Source organism: Cebus imitator, unplaced genomic scaffold (genome assembly GCF_001604975.1).
Source record: "Cebus imitator isolate Cc_AM_T3 unplaced genomic scaffold, Cebus_imitator-1.0 Scaffold628, whole genome shotgun sequence".
Classification (NCBI taxonomy): Eukaryota; Metazoa; Chordata; class Mammalia; order Primates; family Cebidae; genus Cebus; species Cebus imitator.
In genome coordinates this window covers 701,116-715,939 of record NW_016107943.1, presented here as the reverse complement: position 1 = coordinate 715,939, position 14,824 = coordinate 701,116, and the positions used below count along the sequence as shown (strand labels likewise).

Sequence of the window (14,824 nt, the reverse complement as noted above, 5' to 3'; positions counted from 1 at the left end):
TGAGACAGTCTTGCTCTGTTGCCCAGGCTGGAGTGCAGTGGCATAATCTCAGCTCACTGCAACCTGTGCCTCCCGGGTTCAAGCAATGCTCCTGCCTCAATCTCCTGAGTAGCTGGGACTACAGGTACGCACCATGCCCAGCAAAGTTTTTGTATTTTCAGTAGAGACAGGGTTTCACCATGTTGGCAGGGCTAGTCTCAAACTCCTGACCTCAGGTGGTCCTCCACCCTTGGCCTCCCAAAGTGCTGGGTTTACAGGCATGAGCCACCACACACAGCCTACATTATTCTTTAGAAGGAAGAAATATGAAAAATTGGTTTTCATTTTAGAGCTTAGGAGGAAAATAATTAGCTACTTACTACCATTATTAAACTCTTGAGTTAGAAAATTTTGAAATAAGCACGGTTATTATGACATTAAGCTAATTATATAAACTATTAGGAAATGAAAAATAGAAAGGTACCATCATTTTCAGAGGATGTACTTTTTGTCCACCTTTTATCCTTCTAAACTCTTCACTTATAATCTCAAATTACAGTATAAACAGCCATAATGGCAGAAATGCCAAGCTGCCATGGCCAATGCTGGGAATATAGCAAGTCACTACTTGGATATGTTAAAAGTTCTAAAATATTCAGTTTACCAGCACTTAAATGTTTTTCTTAATTTGTTGTTTAGTCAAGGGTGGTAAATGTTCGGAAATATAATTTTATCTTTAGGTGGCTTTTGTTTTACAGAGCTTCGATATGACCTACCGGCATCATACAAGTTTCACAAAAAGAAATCCGTAAGTCTCTTGATTTTGGCTGGACTACATTCAGTATTGAAAAGCTTTGTGGGCCAGGCACGGTGGCTCACACCTGTAATCCCAGCTACTTGGGAGGCTGAGGCAGGAGAATCACTTGAGCCTGAGAGGTAGAGGTTGCAGTGAGCTGAGACTGTGCCACTGCACTCCAGCCTGGGCGACAGAGCAAGACTCAATCTCAAAAGGAAAAAAAAGAAAAGCTTTGTAACAAGTAATTATTTCTAGTGTTTTCAACTTTCCTGTGTAAATACAGAAAGCCAGCCTAGAAGACATAATAAATAGCCTGTGGGAAGGGCCCATAGGCAATAGCTAATATTCTAGTTGTTTTGAATGCTCTGGGTACAAAAAGAAAACAAAACAAAAAACTATGTTTTTACTCTTTTTATATAGTATATATTTTATTAGTTTGTACTAATACATTCTCATATTACAAAGGCAATTTAGTGGAAGAACCTTCCTTCTGATATTTGAATCATCTGAAATAACACAAACAGAACTATACATTCAAAAAAATTCTCATTTGGTTAAGAAAAAAAGACAAGTTAAACAACAAAAAAACTTTTTTCTTTCTCACAGGTGGACATTGAAGTGGACCTAATTCGGTTTTCCTTTTAAAAGCCCCCACAAACAAAAGTAGTTTAAAACCTATTTAAAATGAATAAAAAATTGGTTTACTAAACTACTGGTCTCCAGCACCATTTTCTGTTTTCTGTTGTTTGGATGCAGGTTCTTCTTTGTCTGTTTCTTCTCTTGCTCTTTTCATAGGTCCTATAAAATAACAATTTTTGTTAAATTCAACGTAAGTACTGCTCTATTTTAATACTGAGCACAATCACTAATACTGTAATGATACCGTTGAAAAAGACATAACAACTTCCTTGCACCCATGAGAAAAGGTTTTTCTCTTAGTACAGACCATCTGACCTCTAGATTCATCTTCCAAATATCCTGTACCTGACTTATACAACAGCATGACTGAGGTAAATAATAATAATCCACGAATGGCACTTATCCAGGAGTTGAAAGGCCAAATCCCTATTCTGTCTGACAAATCATTTATTTATGGAAGTACACATTTTCTCATGAAACTACCAAAGGACTTAGAAAAAACTTACCAGTTGCACCATTTTCTTCATGTTCATCATCACTAGCAAATTTTGTTTTCTTGCCCTGAAATTGTACTTTTCCTTTACCAGACCCAGGCTGGGCACTTTTATTACCCTTTCCTTTTCCTTTAAATCTGCGACCTGTATAGACACAATTGAGCACTTCGTAAAGAGTTTTTTTTTTTTAAGTCTCTTGTCAGTGTTTTTGAACAATGATTAAAGTTTTTGCTCAAGTAAATGGGTTAAACAACCAGACTGTTAAAGAAAAATCAGAGTAAATGACCTTTTGACTTCCATTTGTTTAGGGATTCTTGTTGGTCTTCTATTATTTTTTTCAGTGCTTCTTTTTCCACCTCTCCTTCTAGTACTTCCCAAGTCACTTCTTTGTTCCTTAATTGTAGGTTACCATTATTTGCATCTTTGGCTTTACTCAATGCTTCCTTGGCTTTTTCTTTAAATAGAATTATCCCCTATATCAGAGAAAGAAAAAGAAAGCCACACCCTTAGTTTTTAGTCCCACAATTAATTTCTTTGTTCAAAGTAATTTTTTCTTTTTTTTTTTTAGACAAAGTCTCGCACTATCATCTGGGCTGGAGTGCAATGGCGCGATCTCGGCTCACCGCAACCTCCGCCTCCCGGGTTCAGGCAATTCTCCTGCCTCAGCCTCCTGAGTAGCCGGGATTACAGGCATGCGCCACCATGCCCAGCTAATTTTTTTGTATTTTTAGTAGAGACGGGGTTTCACCGTGTTGACCAGGATGGTCTTGATCTCTTGACCTCGTGATCCACCCGCCTCGGCCTCCCACAGTGCTGGGATTACAGGCTTGAGCCACCGCGCCCGGCCCAAAGTAATTTTTTCTACCTTGCAAACCTGTTATGCCTTTACCAGTTTGACTTTTACTGAACATTAGAAAAGGTATGCTACAGAAGTAAAACTGCAATCACCAATATGAAGTCATTCATATGATTCAGAAACTATCAGATATCACATATAGTAACAATACTGTAACAACAAAGTAAATGATCAAGTAAAAACTAGGATAATCCAGAATCAGACTTCACATCTAGTGACAATAACAACAAATGATCAAGTAGAAACTAATTTAATAAACACAATTTTAAAATAACTTTTTACTAATTTTGTCTTCTACAAGATAAATTTCTACAGATTTTCAAACTGATTGCTAAAAACCATAGGAGTGTTTCCAAACCTCTTTTGCTCCTCTGACGAAGTCTATCCATTTTATTTCACCATGATTAGAGAAAAGGATGTGTAAATCTTCTCTACAGGTCTGATCATCTAAATCACCCGAAAATTTCAATAAGCATCCAATCTTTTCTTCTAGAGATTTCTATAAAAATATACAAAGTGATCAAAAAGTTTCTTAAAAGCAACAACAGACCAGATGACTCACACCACATTATACCTATATAAGAAAAAGACTAGAAACCAAAATGCTATTTTAAAGTAGTTTCACAGAGTTGGTGTTTTCCTTTGTCATCGTTTATTCTACAATGGCTTTCAATTTTAACTTATTTGATCTCTTATACAACTGGTATTTAATTAGTTATAAACTACATAAGTCTGATTATTAAACTACCTTGGAAAATAATTCTAGGAAGTATTATTTGTCATACTTATAAAATTTTTTTATAGTCATTATTTTCCCCAAATAAAAATTTTTATTTGTAAATTTCTAAATGGAAATACACAACAGCATCTTATAAAAGTCAAAATTAAAAGTCACATTAGTATTAATCTATGATTAGAATCTTTAGAAGTTATAGAACATTTTCTCATAAAAATAAGTTCTGGGCATAAATGAACTTTTTCTGAATATTTCAAAATATAATTTCCTGTATTTTATTTTTTATTTTTAGACAGGGTCTCACTCTGACACCCAGGCTGTAGCGCAGTTGTGTGATCTTAGCTCACTGCAACCTCTACCTCCTGGGTTCAAGCAACTCTTTGTGACTCAGCCTGCTGAGTAGCTGGGAATACAGGCATGCACCACCATGCCTGGCTAATTTTTGTATTTTTAGTAGAGACGGGGTTTCACCATATTGGCCAGGCTGGTCTCAAACCCCTCACCTCAAATGATCTGCCCACCTTGGCCTTCCAAAATGCTGGGATTACAGGCATGAACTACTGTGCCCAGCCTTTTCCTTATTTTAAAACATATTTCTTATCCTTAGTGTTCTCTTTTCCTTCAATATAGTACCTGATACATTACTTTAGTTCAATGACAACTATAGATAGCTTTGCTTACAAATTTTTTTTAAAAAGTCCTCAGACTTAAAACCTATTCATTTAACTTTGAATTACAGATGCACTAGCTACCAGTAATATATATACTTACCATTTCAGCATCTTCTTCTAACTTTTGTTTTGCTTCTTGCTCTCTACAAATAAAAATTATTGTAATTATAACATATTTCCACTTACTATATAAGAAAACAAAGTGCTAATACGGTTAACCACTCATGATCACTAAACTATTTAACCAAAGCCAGACGTCCTTAAGTTTTTTGATCATGCAATGCTAGACGGCAATGCAATTTTGCCCCCAGATTGTCAAGGCAGCTTAAGATCTCAGTGTTTCACTAGCAAAGAGAAGGGCCTATTGCCAGTATTTCAGAGCTCACCAACTATACTTTTGTCAAAGCTTTAAGGAATTTAAATTATGTCACTATTAGTTCAATGTACTTACTGTTTAGCCCTTAATTTTGCTTCCACTTTATTTTGTTTCCTTTCTTCATTTTTTTTGGCAAAGTAATCATCCCTAAAGAACACACAGTACAGAGGCTAAGTTCATGAGAACAAAGTTAAGACTGCAGAATATTTTGAGTGACTTAAGACATGGCACAGCAATGAATGTTGTACACATTTACTATCAACATAATCATCAACTAAAACTTCAAAATATGCCAAGGAAGTTACTCATGTTTTTTTAAATAACAGCCTTACTAAGGAAAAGACATCCATGTGCCGCAAAATTCACTCTTTTAAAGTGTACCTCGAATGTTTTTTAGTATATTCAGAGTTGTACAACCATCACTACTAATTTCAGAACATTTTCATGACCCCAAAAAGAAACCCCCTGCCCATCAGCAATCTCATGTTGATTTTCATTTATCATTCATGTGTGGGGGGGGGGGGAGTGCATCTGAAGTCAAGCAAATAATATTTCAGTCCTCTATGGTGTTAATTTCACAAAAGGAGAAAATTCTAAAATCCCCAAGACCCAAGAATAACAGCAATGATGAAAACCATGTTAAATAATGTTTGAGGGTTTAACACTGATACTATGATCCATCAGAGTGCATCTCTTAAGTCAATCAGGTTTTGTATATACCATTTAGAAGACTATACACAGTCTTCTAAAGTCAGAAACTATGGCCCTACAACTAGTTTTATTATGAAAATGCTCTGGTTCATCCCCATTTTCAGACACTGAGACAGACACACACATATAAACACAAAGAATGTGATCCAAATTTCCAATAATCCTTTCTACTGTTAAAAATATATAGGCTATGAAAAATTAAGATGAAAACTGCACTGATACATTTTGCAAACACACAAAAGCCCAAATTTTAATACCCAGCCTGACTAAAAGTTTTAGATGCAAAATCAGTACTAAAATATAACCTCCTTTAATAATGGCTAACGGTGGCTGGGGGCAGTGGCTCAAACCTGTAATCCCAACACTTTGAGAAGCAAAGGTGGGTAGATCACCTGAGGTCAGGAGTTCGAGACCTGCCTGGCCAACATGGTGAAACCCATCTCTACTAAAAATACAAAAATTAGCTGGGTATGGTGGCAGCCACCTGTAATCCCAGCTACTCAGGAGGCTGAGGCAGGAGAATCACTTGAACGCAGGAGGGAGAGGTTGCAGTGAGCCAAGACTGCACCACTGCACTCTAGCCTGGGCAGTAAAAATGAAACTCCGTCTCAAAAAAAAAAAAAAACATTGCTAACAGTGAAAAGGTACTAATGAACACTTTTCTTATAGTCTCAAAAGACTATAATTCTCACCGAGCAAATATCAAGCATTTCTCAAAGGACATCTAAAGATATTAAAAATCTTTAGCCTTAGAGAGGATGCTACTTCCATGCTCCTTACCCTAGTGTGTCAATTCCATATAACTAAAAGGCCAGGAGAAACATCAGCAAAAAGACTTACTTGAAAAGTATTAGCAGGTCTGTGTCTTTGTACTTCTGGCCAGGGGTCTCTACAAACTTCTTAGCAGATTCAATGCTATCGAACACAACAAAAATTGATCCCTATAAAAAGGAAGGAAAATATTAAGTTATGTCCCATATATTTTCGAACTCGAAAAAGTCGGTATGATCATACCTTAAATGCTTTATGCAGTGTTCTTCTCATCTGAATATTTAGTACTTGACCTTTATCTTCTAACCATTCTTTTATGTCATCAAGAGTTGCATCAGTTGGGAAGCCTTTCTGTGAAGAGTGGGAAGAAATGTACAAATAACAAATAATGACTTCTCAGATAAACAACTGGAGAGAATTTGATTCATTTTATCTTGAAATGAAGCAGGATATACCTATCTATCTCTATTTCTCTTTTTAGTAATCACTTAAAAACCTTGTGTAGGAGCCACTATTCTCCAGTGCAATAAAATTGACTCATCTGGTATTTGCTTCAAAATAATTCAGTTGAGGCAGAAATAAAACAAGATGATTTACGTGTTCTGCTAAGAACTACTAAAGCTGGGTGATGGTACATTATTCAACCTATTTATATATGTATCTGAAATTTTCCATTATAAACTATTTAAAAATATGCTAAAGAAAACTGCAATCAAGTTTAGCAGCTGATAGATAAGAACAGCTAATATGCTGTAAGTGCTTAGAATATGCCAAAGATTTCATCCAATGGTAGGAGGGTTTTTTTTGTTTTTCTTTTTCATTTAATTCTCACAACAGTTCTACAAGGTAGAAAATATCCATGTTTATGAAGATAAAACTTAGGACCAAGCATGGTGGCTCACGCCTATAATCCCAGCACTTTGGGAGGTCAAGGTGAGTGGATCACTCGAGCCCAGAAGTTCGACACAAGCCTGGGCAATACAGGGAGACCCCTGTCTCTACAAAAAATTTTTAGCCAGGTATGGCCAAATTTTTAGTACAGCCACATATGCCTATAGTCCCAGCTACTCAGGAGGCTGAGGTGGGAAGATCACTTAAGCCCAGAAGGTCAACACTGCACTGAGCCATGATCACACCACTGCACTCCAACATGAGCAACGGGACAAGACTCTGTCTCAAAAACAAAACAAAACAAAAAAACTTAGGTTAAGAATATTTACAAAAGAATACACAGTATTAGTGAGGCTGTGATTCCTGATCCCTTACTCTTCTTTACTCTGCTGTACTTTTTTTTTTTTTTTTTTTTGAGACGGAGTTTCACTCATGTTACCCAGGCTGGAGTGCAATGGCGCAATCTCGGCTCACCGCAACCTCTGCCTCCTGGGTTCAGGCAATTCTCCTGCCTCAGCCTCCTGAGTAGCTGGGATTACAGGCACGCACCACCATGCCCAGCTAATGTTTTTGTATTTTTAGTAGAGACGGGGTTTCACCATGTTGACCGGGATGGTCTCGATCTCTTGACCTCGTGATCCACCCGCCTCGGCCTCCCAAAGTGCTGGGATTACAGGCTTGAGCCACCACGCCCGGCCTACTCTGCTGTACTTTCTAAATAAATGTAAGATATTTAAATGCATTAAAGGCTCACTTACAATATAAACAGATCTGTTTTTTACATCATTTTTATACTCATCAGTCACTTCAGGTAGCGGTTTGCTTGGAGACCTTCTGATTTTAGTTTTATCTTCACTAATTTCCATGAGTTCTGCCTTGGATTTGCTCAATGCTTCCACAATTACATTAAAGTCTGTTGTTAGACGGTTCAACCTGAAGTATACATATAAAAATGTAAGACTCAGCAGTAGCACTCACTGTAAACAGAAAACCGAAAGATTATTTTTAAAAGCTTGTTACCTGTTGAATTTTATCATTATCTCCAAAGGTACCCAGCCTTCATCCAGCTTTATCTGTTCCTTTAAAAACTTGTCCCGTGGCAAATTGAAGTCCCCAAAATAATACTGTGAGATAATACAATGTATTTCAGAACACTGTATAATATGGACTCCAATCCTGACATTTCTTATTACTTTCCAGTACCAAGTTCTGTTATTTAAAAATACATGTCACAAGTTACAAAAGGCAATAAACATCTTCCCCAAATATACGATATAAAATGTTTACAATACAAATTAAAATACAATATAAAATGTTTACAATACAAATTAACAAAAAAATAAAACTAAAATGTCAATTACTTAAACAGTGTAACAGATATGTTAATAGACTAGAAAGCCTTAAAACAAGGAAGAATATATTTAAAGATTATATGAAAAGCCTCTTGCAAATTACTGTGGAAAGACTAGATGGTTAAAATAACTGGAATAAACTGGTAAATCACTTTTTTTTTTTTTTTTTTTTTTTTTTGAGTTGGAGTCTCACTCTGTCACCCAGGCTGGAGTACATAATCTGGGCTTACTGCAACCGCTGCCTCCCAGGTTCAAGCAGTTCTCCTGTCTCAGCCTCCCAAAGTAGCTGGGATTACAGGTATGCGCCACTACACCCAGCTAATTTTTGTATTTTTACTAGAAACAAGGTTTCACCGTGTTGGCCTTGAACTGATCTGAAGTGATCCCAATGCCTCAGCTTCCCAAAGTGCTGGGGTTGCAGTCGTGAACCACTGCACCTGGCCTTCTAATTTTTTAAAATTAAAAGTAAGGGCCAGGGGCCAGGCACGGTGGCTCACACCTATAGCTGAATCACAAAGTCAAGAGATCGAGACCACCCTGGCCAACATGGTGAAACCCCATCTCTACTAAAATTACAAAAATTAGCTGGGTGTGGTGGTGCACGCTTGTAGTCCCAGCTACTGGGGAGGCTGAGGCAGGAGAATTGCTTGAACCCAGGAGGCAGAAGTTGCAGTGAGCCAAGATCGCGCCACTGCACTCCAGCCTGCACAACAGAGCGTGACTCTATCTCAAAAAAATAAAAATAAGGGCCAGGGTGGTGGTTCATGTCTAATCTCAGCACTTTAGGAGGCTGAGGTGGGCAGATCACTTGAGCCTAGGAGTTCAAGACCAGCCCAAACAACATGGTGAGACCCCAGCTCTACAAAAAAGACCAGGCATGGTGGTACATTGCCTGTAGTCCCAGCTCAGGAAGCTGAAATGGGAGGATCACTTGAGCCTGGTGGAAGCTCCAGTGAGGCATAATTGCGCCACTGTTACTCCAGAGCCTGGACAACCAAGTGAGATGCTTCCTCAAAAAGTTAAAGTAAATGTTTATTGAATATAAGCACAGAAGCACTCTCAATGTACATGCAAAGGAAAAACCCAAGTATGACTATTTGGAATGCCAGAAGTAACAGAAAAAGTAAAAGACAAACAAATTTGTCAAGAATTCTTACAAAGAAGGAGGGTAAAAAGCAAACACTCGAATAGAAAATAGGTAAAGAATATTTTAATGGCCTGGCACAGTGGCTCTCAAACGTACTCCCAGCACTTTCGGAGGCTGAGCTGGGTCAATTTCTTGAGGCCAGGAGTTTGAGAACAGACTGGCCAATGTGGTGAAACCCTGCCTCTACTAAAAATACAAAACTCAGCTGCACATGGTGGTGCACACCTCTAATCCCAACTATGCGTGTGGCTACGGCATGAGACTAGCTTGAACCCAGGAGGTGGAGGTTGCAGTGAGCCGAGATCACTGCCACTGCACTCTGGCCTGGGCGCAGGGCAATACTCTGTCTTAAAAAAAAAAAAAAAAAAAAAAAAACTGAGAAAATGTTCTCATTCCAGTTGAAAAAAAAAAAGGACACTTTATTTTTCAGAGATAGGATGTGTCTTTGTTGCCCAAGCTGGAGTGCAGTGGTACAATCATAGCTCAGTGCAGCCTGAAACTCCCAGGCTCAACTGATCCTTCCACCTCAGCCTTCCAAGTAGCTAGGACGACAGGCACATGCCACCATGCCCAGCTAACGATTTTTTTTTTTTAATTATTAAAAATAGGCCAGGAGCAGTGAATCACGCCTGTAATCCCAGCACTTTGGGAGGCCAAAGCAGGTGGATCACTTAAGGTCAGGAGTTCAAAACCAGCCTGGCCAACATGGTGAAACCCTGTCTCCACTAAAAATACAAAAATTAGCCAAGGATGGTGGTGTGCACCTGTAATCCCAGCCACTTGGGAGGCTGAGGCAGGAGAATCACGTGAACCTGGGAAGTGGAGGTTGCAGTGGGCCAAGATCACACCACCACACTCTGCATTCCAGCCTGGGAGACGAGTGAGACTCTGCCTCAAAAAAGAAAAAAAATTATAAAAAAAAAAAAGTACTGTAAACTAAAAAAAAAAAGCCAACCTCATTTCATTATTAATCAAAGAAATACAATTTAAAGCAATGAGACAGCATTTTTCACCTAACAAACTGGCTAAGATTAGGAAAAAAACAAAGAATACCTAGTATTAACTTGAACACAGAGAACTAGATATGCAGGTAGGTGTAAATTGACAATTATCAGGTTTTTTTTTTAATGTGCATAATCCTGGAGCCAGCATAGCTCCAACAATTCTACCTTGAAGAAATTGATAAACATGTTTACTAAGATTTATATATATTTGTCAAAGAACGATTAGAGCTTAAATAAAAAAACAAATTAGATCTTACATATTAAAGAGGAGAAAGAATAAATTATTGATGACAGAAAACTTCTCCACAAAAATGTATCCTATATTTAGTGGGGGAAACGGAAGGAAATAAAATCGTTAGAAATGCACCACTCTGGTGGGGGATGTTTGTAAAGATGAAGACATTATGCTTGTGTGGAGGCAGGGGATATATGGAAAATCTCTGTACCTTCCATTCAATTTTACTCTGAACCTAGAACTGTTGTAAAATATAAGGGCCACTAAAAAAAATTAGCATGAGCATGAAGCAAATGTCAAAAGCTTTTAAACTTGATTACCTCAGAAAAGTAGGATTTGAGAGTTGGCAGGTTGTGGGAGAGATATAACCTTTTAAGTATTAAACACAGAATGAGTAACTTCTCATTTTTCTCCCCACAATCATAAAGAAATTAATAACAAAAAAGGAACATAGGACATGTTAAATGCAGAGAGGTATAGCTTAAAAAAAAAGCAGTTCTGAGAACTGCAGAAAAACCCCACACCAAACAATATGATCTGAGGGGTTCCTTAGCAAGAATGTAAATTTAAAGATAATTTCCCATGAAACCATTATTGATACTGTAAAGGTTTTTTCTTTTTAAATAGAGTTTAATTGAACAAAAAATGATTTGCAAATCAGGCAGCCTCCCCAGCCAGAGTATGCTCACAAAGACTCTCAGGTTTCTTTCCATCACCCCTCCACCCCACAAAGAGTGTCTGGTTCTGTCATCCAGGCTGGAGTGCAGTGGTATGATCACCTCTACTTTCTGGGCTCTGCCAATCCTCCCACAATGGCTGGGTACAATGGCTCACACTTGTAATCCCAGCACTTTTGCAGGCTGAGGCAGGCAGATCACCTGAGGTCTGGAGTTCGAGACCAAGCCTGGCCAACATGGTGAAACCCCATCTCTACTAAAAATACAAAATTATCCAGGTGTGGTGGTATGCTCCTGTAGTCCCAGCTACTTGGGAGGCTGAGGCAGAAGAATTGTTTGAACGTGGGAGGCGGAGGCTGCAGTAAGCCAAAATTGCTGTAGTGAGCCAAGATAGTGCCACTGCACTCCAGCCCGGCCAACAGAGTAAGACTCTGCCTAAAAAAAAAAAAAAAAATTAAAGTTACAATCTGTGAGAACTGTTTGGGCAGAGAAAAACTACTAGGATGACCAAAAATATAGTGTTATTTCACAGGGAAGGTACTTTACCAAGGATTTTAATGTTATTTATGTGTCAGGCATTCTTCTAAGTGCTTAACATTTTATTCACTAATGTAATACTCCAAACCATCTTATGAGGAAGGAAATACCCTCATTTTATATGAGACTATGAAGTTAAAATTTTATATAAAACCATGCAACTAAAATTTTAAAAAGATAACACTAGCTTATAGTGTTAACCTTTTGAAATGTTTGTACATCTTGAGTTTCATAACCTGGCTCCACCAATATAAAACTGTATGTCATTATATGTTCATCTAAGAATCAAAGACAAGCCAAATGTTGAATATGTCCATATACTCAAAGTAAACGTTCTTTCTCTATTTGTGTTGAGGTCATCCATTCTCTTTCAAGGAACTTGTTTTTGCAGTTTATAGCACAGGAATCATACCTCAATTTGATGACAGATTTTCGCCTCCAGGGCAGCCATCTTTTCATTATCACCATTTTCAGCCATTGTGGCTATCTGTAAAATTTACCAAATTAGCATAAAGTTATTTTTAATATAAAACTCAAGACTAGAAAGAAAATGTTTACAAAGTATTCATATCTCATTGTTTTCTTTAAAAAAAATCAAGAATTTCTCATTTCACAGGTTCAGTTTCTTTACTCAATTCTCAAATATCTCAACAAAGCAACACTTTGGAGTAAGTAATGACGAATATCTAAAGACTATGAAAAAAGCTGCCCCTCTTTCAGTAAATCACTACCCCATCCTCTGTAACAAGAAACTCTTTATCTTCATTTAGCTGGTCAAGCAAGCTTTAGGGAAAAAAAAAAACTCCAATCACTGACCGACCATTTCCAGCTTCAAAAAATATTATCTTTCAGTATATCACTGTGCATTTGTTTCGTCTCGTTTCTTTTTTTCTTTTTTTTTTTTTCTTTTTTTAGACAAGAGTTTCGCTCGCTCTTGTTGCCCAGGCTGAAGTGCAATGGCATGATCTCCGCTCACGGCAACCTCCCCCTCCCGCGTTCAAGCGATTCTCCTGCCTCAGCCTCCCCAGTGGCTGGCATTACAGGCATGCGCCACCATGCCCAGCTAATTTTGTATTTTTAGTAGAGACGTGGGTTTCTCGATGTTAGTCAGGCTGGTCTCGAACTCTCCACCTCAGGTAATCCACCCACCTCGGCCTCCCCAGGTGCTGGGATTACAGGCATGAGCCACTGAGCCCGGCGTAATTTTTGTATTTTTGGTAGAAAGGGATTTCACCATGTTGTTCAGGCTGGTCTTGAACTCCTGACCTCAGGCGATCCACCCACCTCGGCCTCCCAAAGTGCTGAGATTACAGGCGTGAGGCACCAAGCCCTGCCTCATTTCTTTTAAAATGCAGTCACAGCTAACTTACCCAAATCTTGTTATCAGCAAGTTAGGTATCATAACTTTAAGGTGAAAAAAATCCAAACACACACTCCAGTTCCTTAGATACTCTATGCTAAGGAACATACGAAAACAAAAATTGGAGAATGTGGTCACACTGACACGATATAAACTGGGGAGTATGCCTACTAATTCACGAATACATTGGATAGCCAGTTTCCTGTTTCGCATTCCTGACATGAGCACTTCAAGGAAAAAAGGAGGCTATGATACTGGTTTGCTAGAAATTACAAACCAAGTCTTCTAATTACGAAGTACTTACCTCCAGGACTCTACTAAGCCACCCAGTCATCCCTACTGTACAAAAGTTATGTGAACAAACCATCAAGAATATTGCCATTAACTGACTCTAGTTATGAACTGATATAGGTACACTTCTTGGAAGCATCACCTGACAAAATGCAATTGCATTCACTACCCTGGATGCAGATAGGAAGCACTTGCATCGGGGTACTGCGTGATGCACATCCCCCTGAAGAATTTACTCAATGTTATGCATTGTCTTGTCTATCACAATCTACACTCCTAAGTTACTACCGTGATCTAGGGCCCCTTATAGAGCAAACCATGAGGTAAAACAACTATTTAGTCCCTGCAAAACCTATCTGGCCTACCTAATTTTGGGACTGCGTTTCATCGCTTAGTTTTCCTGAATGTACGACTGGAAGTGAAAATATTACCCACGTTTTTCCGTTTCACACCGAAACCTGATGTGAGCGATGAAGGCCCTAAAAGACCAAAAGAGTGACGCTGGGGTAGATCTGCGGCCCTAAGTTCTTTGGCTTCCAGTCAGTCCACAGGCTCCACAGACGTTTACCCCGTGCTCACCTTCCCAGAAACTTGCAGGGATGGCCACAAGCCTTCGGTGAGACTAGAACGCGGTAGAGGTAATAAACCGAAAGGACGCAATGGGGATGGGGCAGCCACAGTGCCGCCTCAAAGCAACCGCTGAACTGCCTGGGCACCAGCCACATGCCGGGAACTCCAGGCTCCTACACTCCTCGCGGGGGGAGCCTCGCCGACGCCGGCGCCGGCGCCCCCTCCGCTCCGCCGCCGCCGGCTGCGGCCCACGCGGCGCTCGGCCTGAACGTGAGGAAAGCGAGAGGCTGACGGCGGCGCGAGAGGCAGTAAGGAACCGAAACGCGCTATCGCGCACCAGCAAAGTGGGCCCTTTTGTAGCTTTGCATTAGCCACCGAGAGTTTCTCACCTTTAAGGTTCTGGTCCCACAGAGCCGCGCCACAGGCTTACAAACAGCAACACCAACGACTCGACTCCCCAGCGCAGCCGGCCGGCCTAAAGCGCCCAAAGAAGATGGGGGCCGTCCCGGCAGTCCTTGCGGCCTGGGTGGGCGGGGCCACGGACACACTGGAGCGGTCCCTGTGCTCCGAGCATGCGCGGCTGCCGCGGGCTTGCGGGAACCTGGACTCCCGCCCTTAATCCTAGCAGATTGGGTTAAAAAGTACCCAGGGTGGGCCGGGCGTGGTGGCTCAAGCCTGTAATCCCAGCACTTTGGGAGGCCGAGGCGGGTGGATCACGAGGTCAAGAGATC

The 14,824-nt window shown here is 39.7% G+C and overlaps 2 protein-coding genes across 6 annotated transcripts in view; one reads left to right on the top strand and one right to left on the bottom strand.

Annotated features, from left to right (window-relative positions):
* The window catches only part of METTL5 (methyltransferase like 5), a 9,848-nt gene extending 8,364 nt beyond the window's left edge, over window positions 1–1,484 (top strand). For 2 of the 5 annotated variants that reach the window (XM_017517334.2, XM_017517335.2), the window contains 2 exons: window positions 738–787; window positions 1,382–1,484. In XM_017517334.2, coding sequence (XP_017372823.1) covers window positions 738–787; window positions 1,382–1,420 — 89 coding nt within the window. In that variant the 3' untranslated portion in view covers window positions 1,421–1,484. Of the gene's footprint in view, window positions 1–719; window positions 788–1,381 lie in introns of all 5 variants that reach the window. The other 3 variants (XM_017517332.2, XM_017517331.2, XM_017517336.2) reach the window with 2 other exon arrangements.
* SSB (small RNA binding exonuclease protection factor La) lies at window positions 1,174–14,625 on the bottom strand. Its single transcript, XM_017517330.2, has 12 exons — window positions 14,483–14,625; window positions 12,285–12,359; window positions 7,941–8,044; window positions 7,679–7,853; window positions 6,273–6,380; window positions 6,099–6,199; window positions 4,623–4,694; window positions 4,272–4,314; window positions 3,123–3,263; window positions 2,195–2,381; window positions 1,921–2,052; window positions 1,174–1,573 (listed from the first exon to the last, which is right to left on the bottom strand). Exons 2-12 carry the CDS (start codon window positions 12,348–12,350, stop codon window positions 1,485–1,487), a joined length of 1,218 nt encoding a protein of 405 aa, XP_017372819.1. The 5' UTR covers window positions 12,351–12,359; window positions 14,483–14,625; the 3' UTR covers window positions 1,174–1,484.
* Window positions 14,626–14,824: the final 199 nt, after the last annotated feature.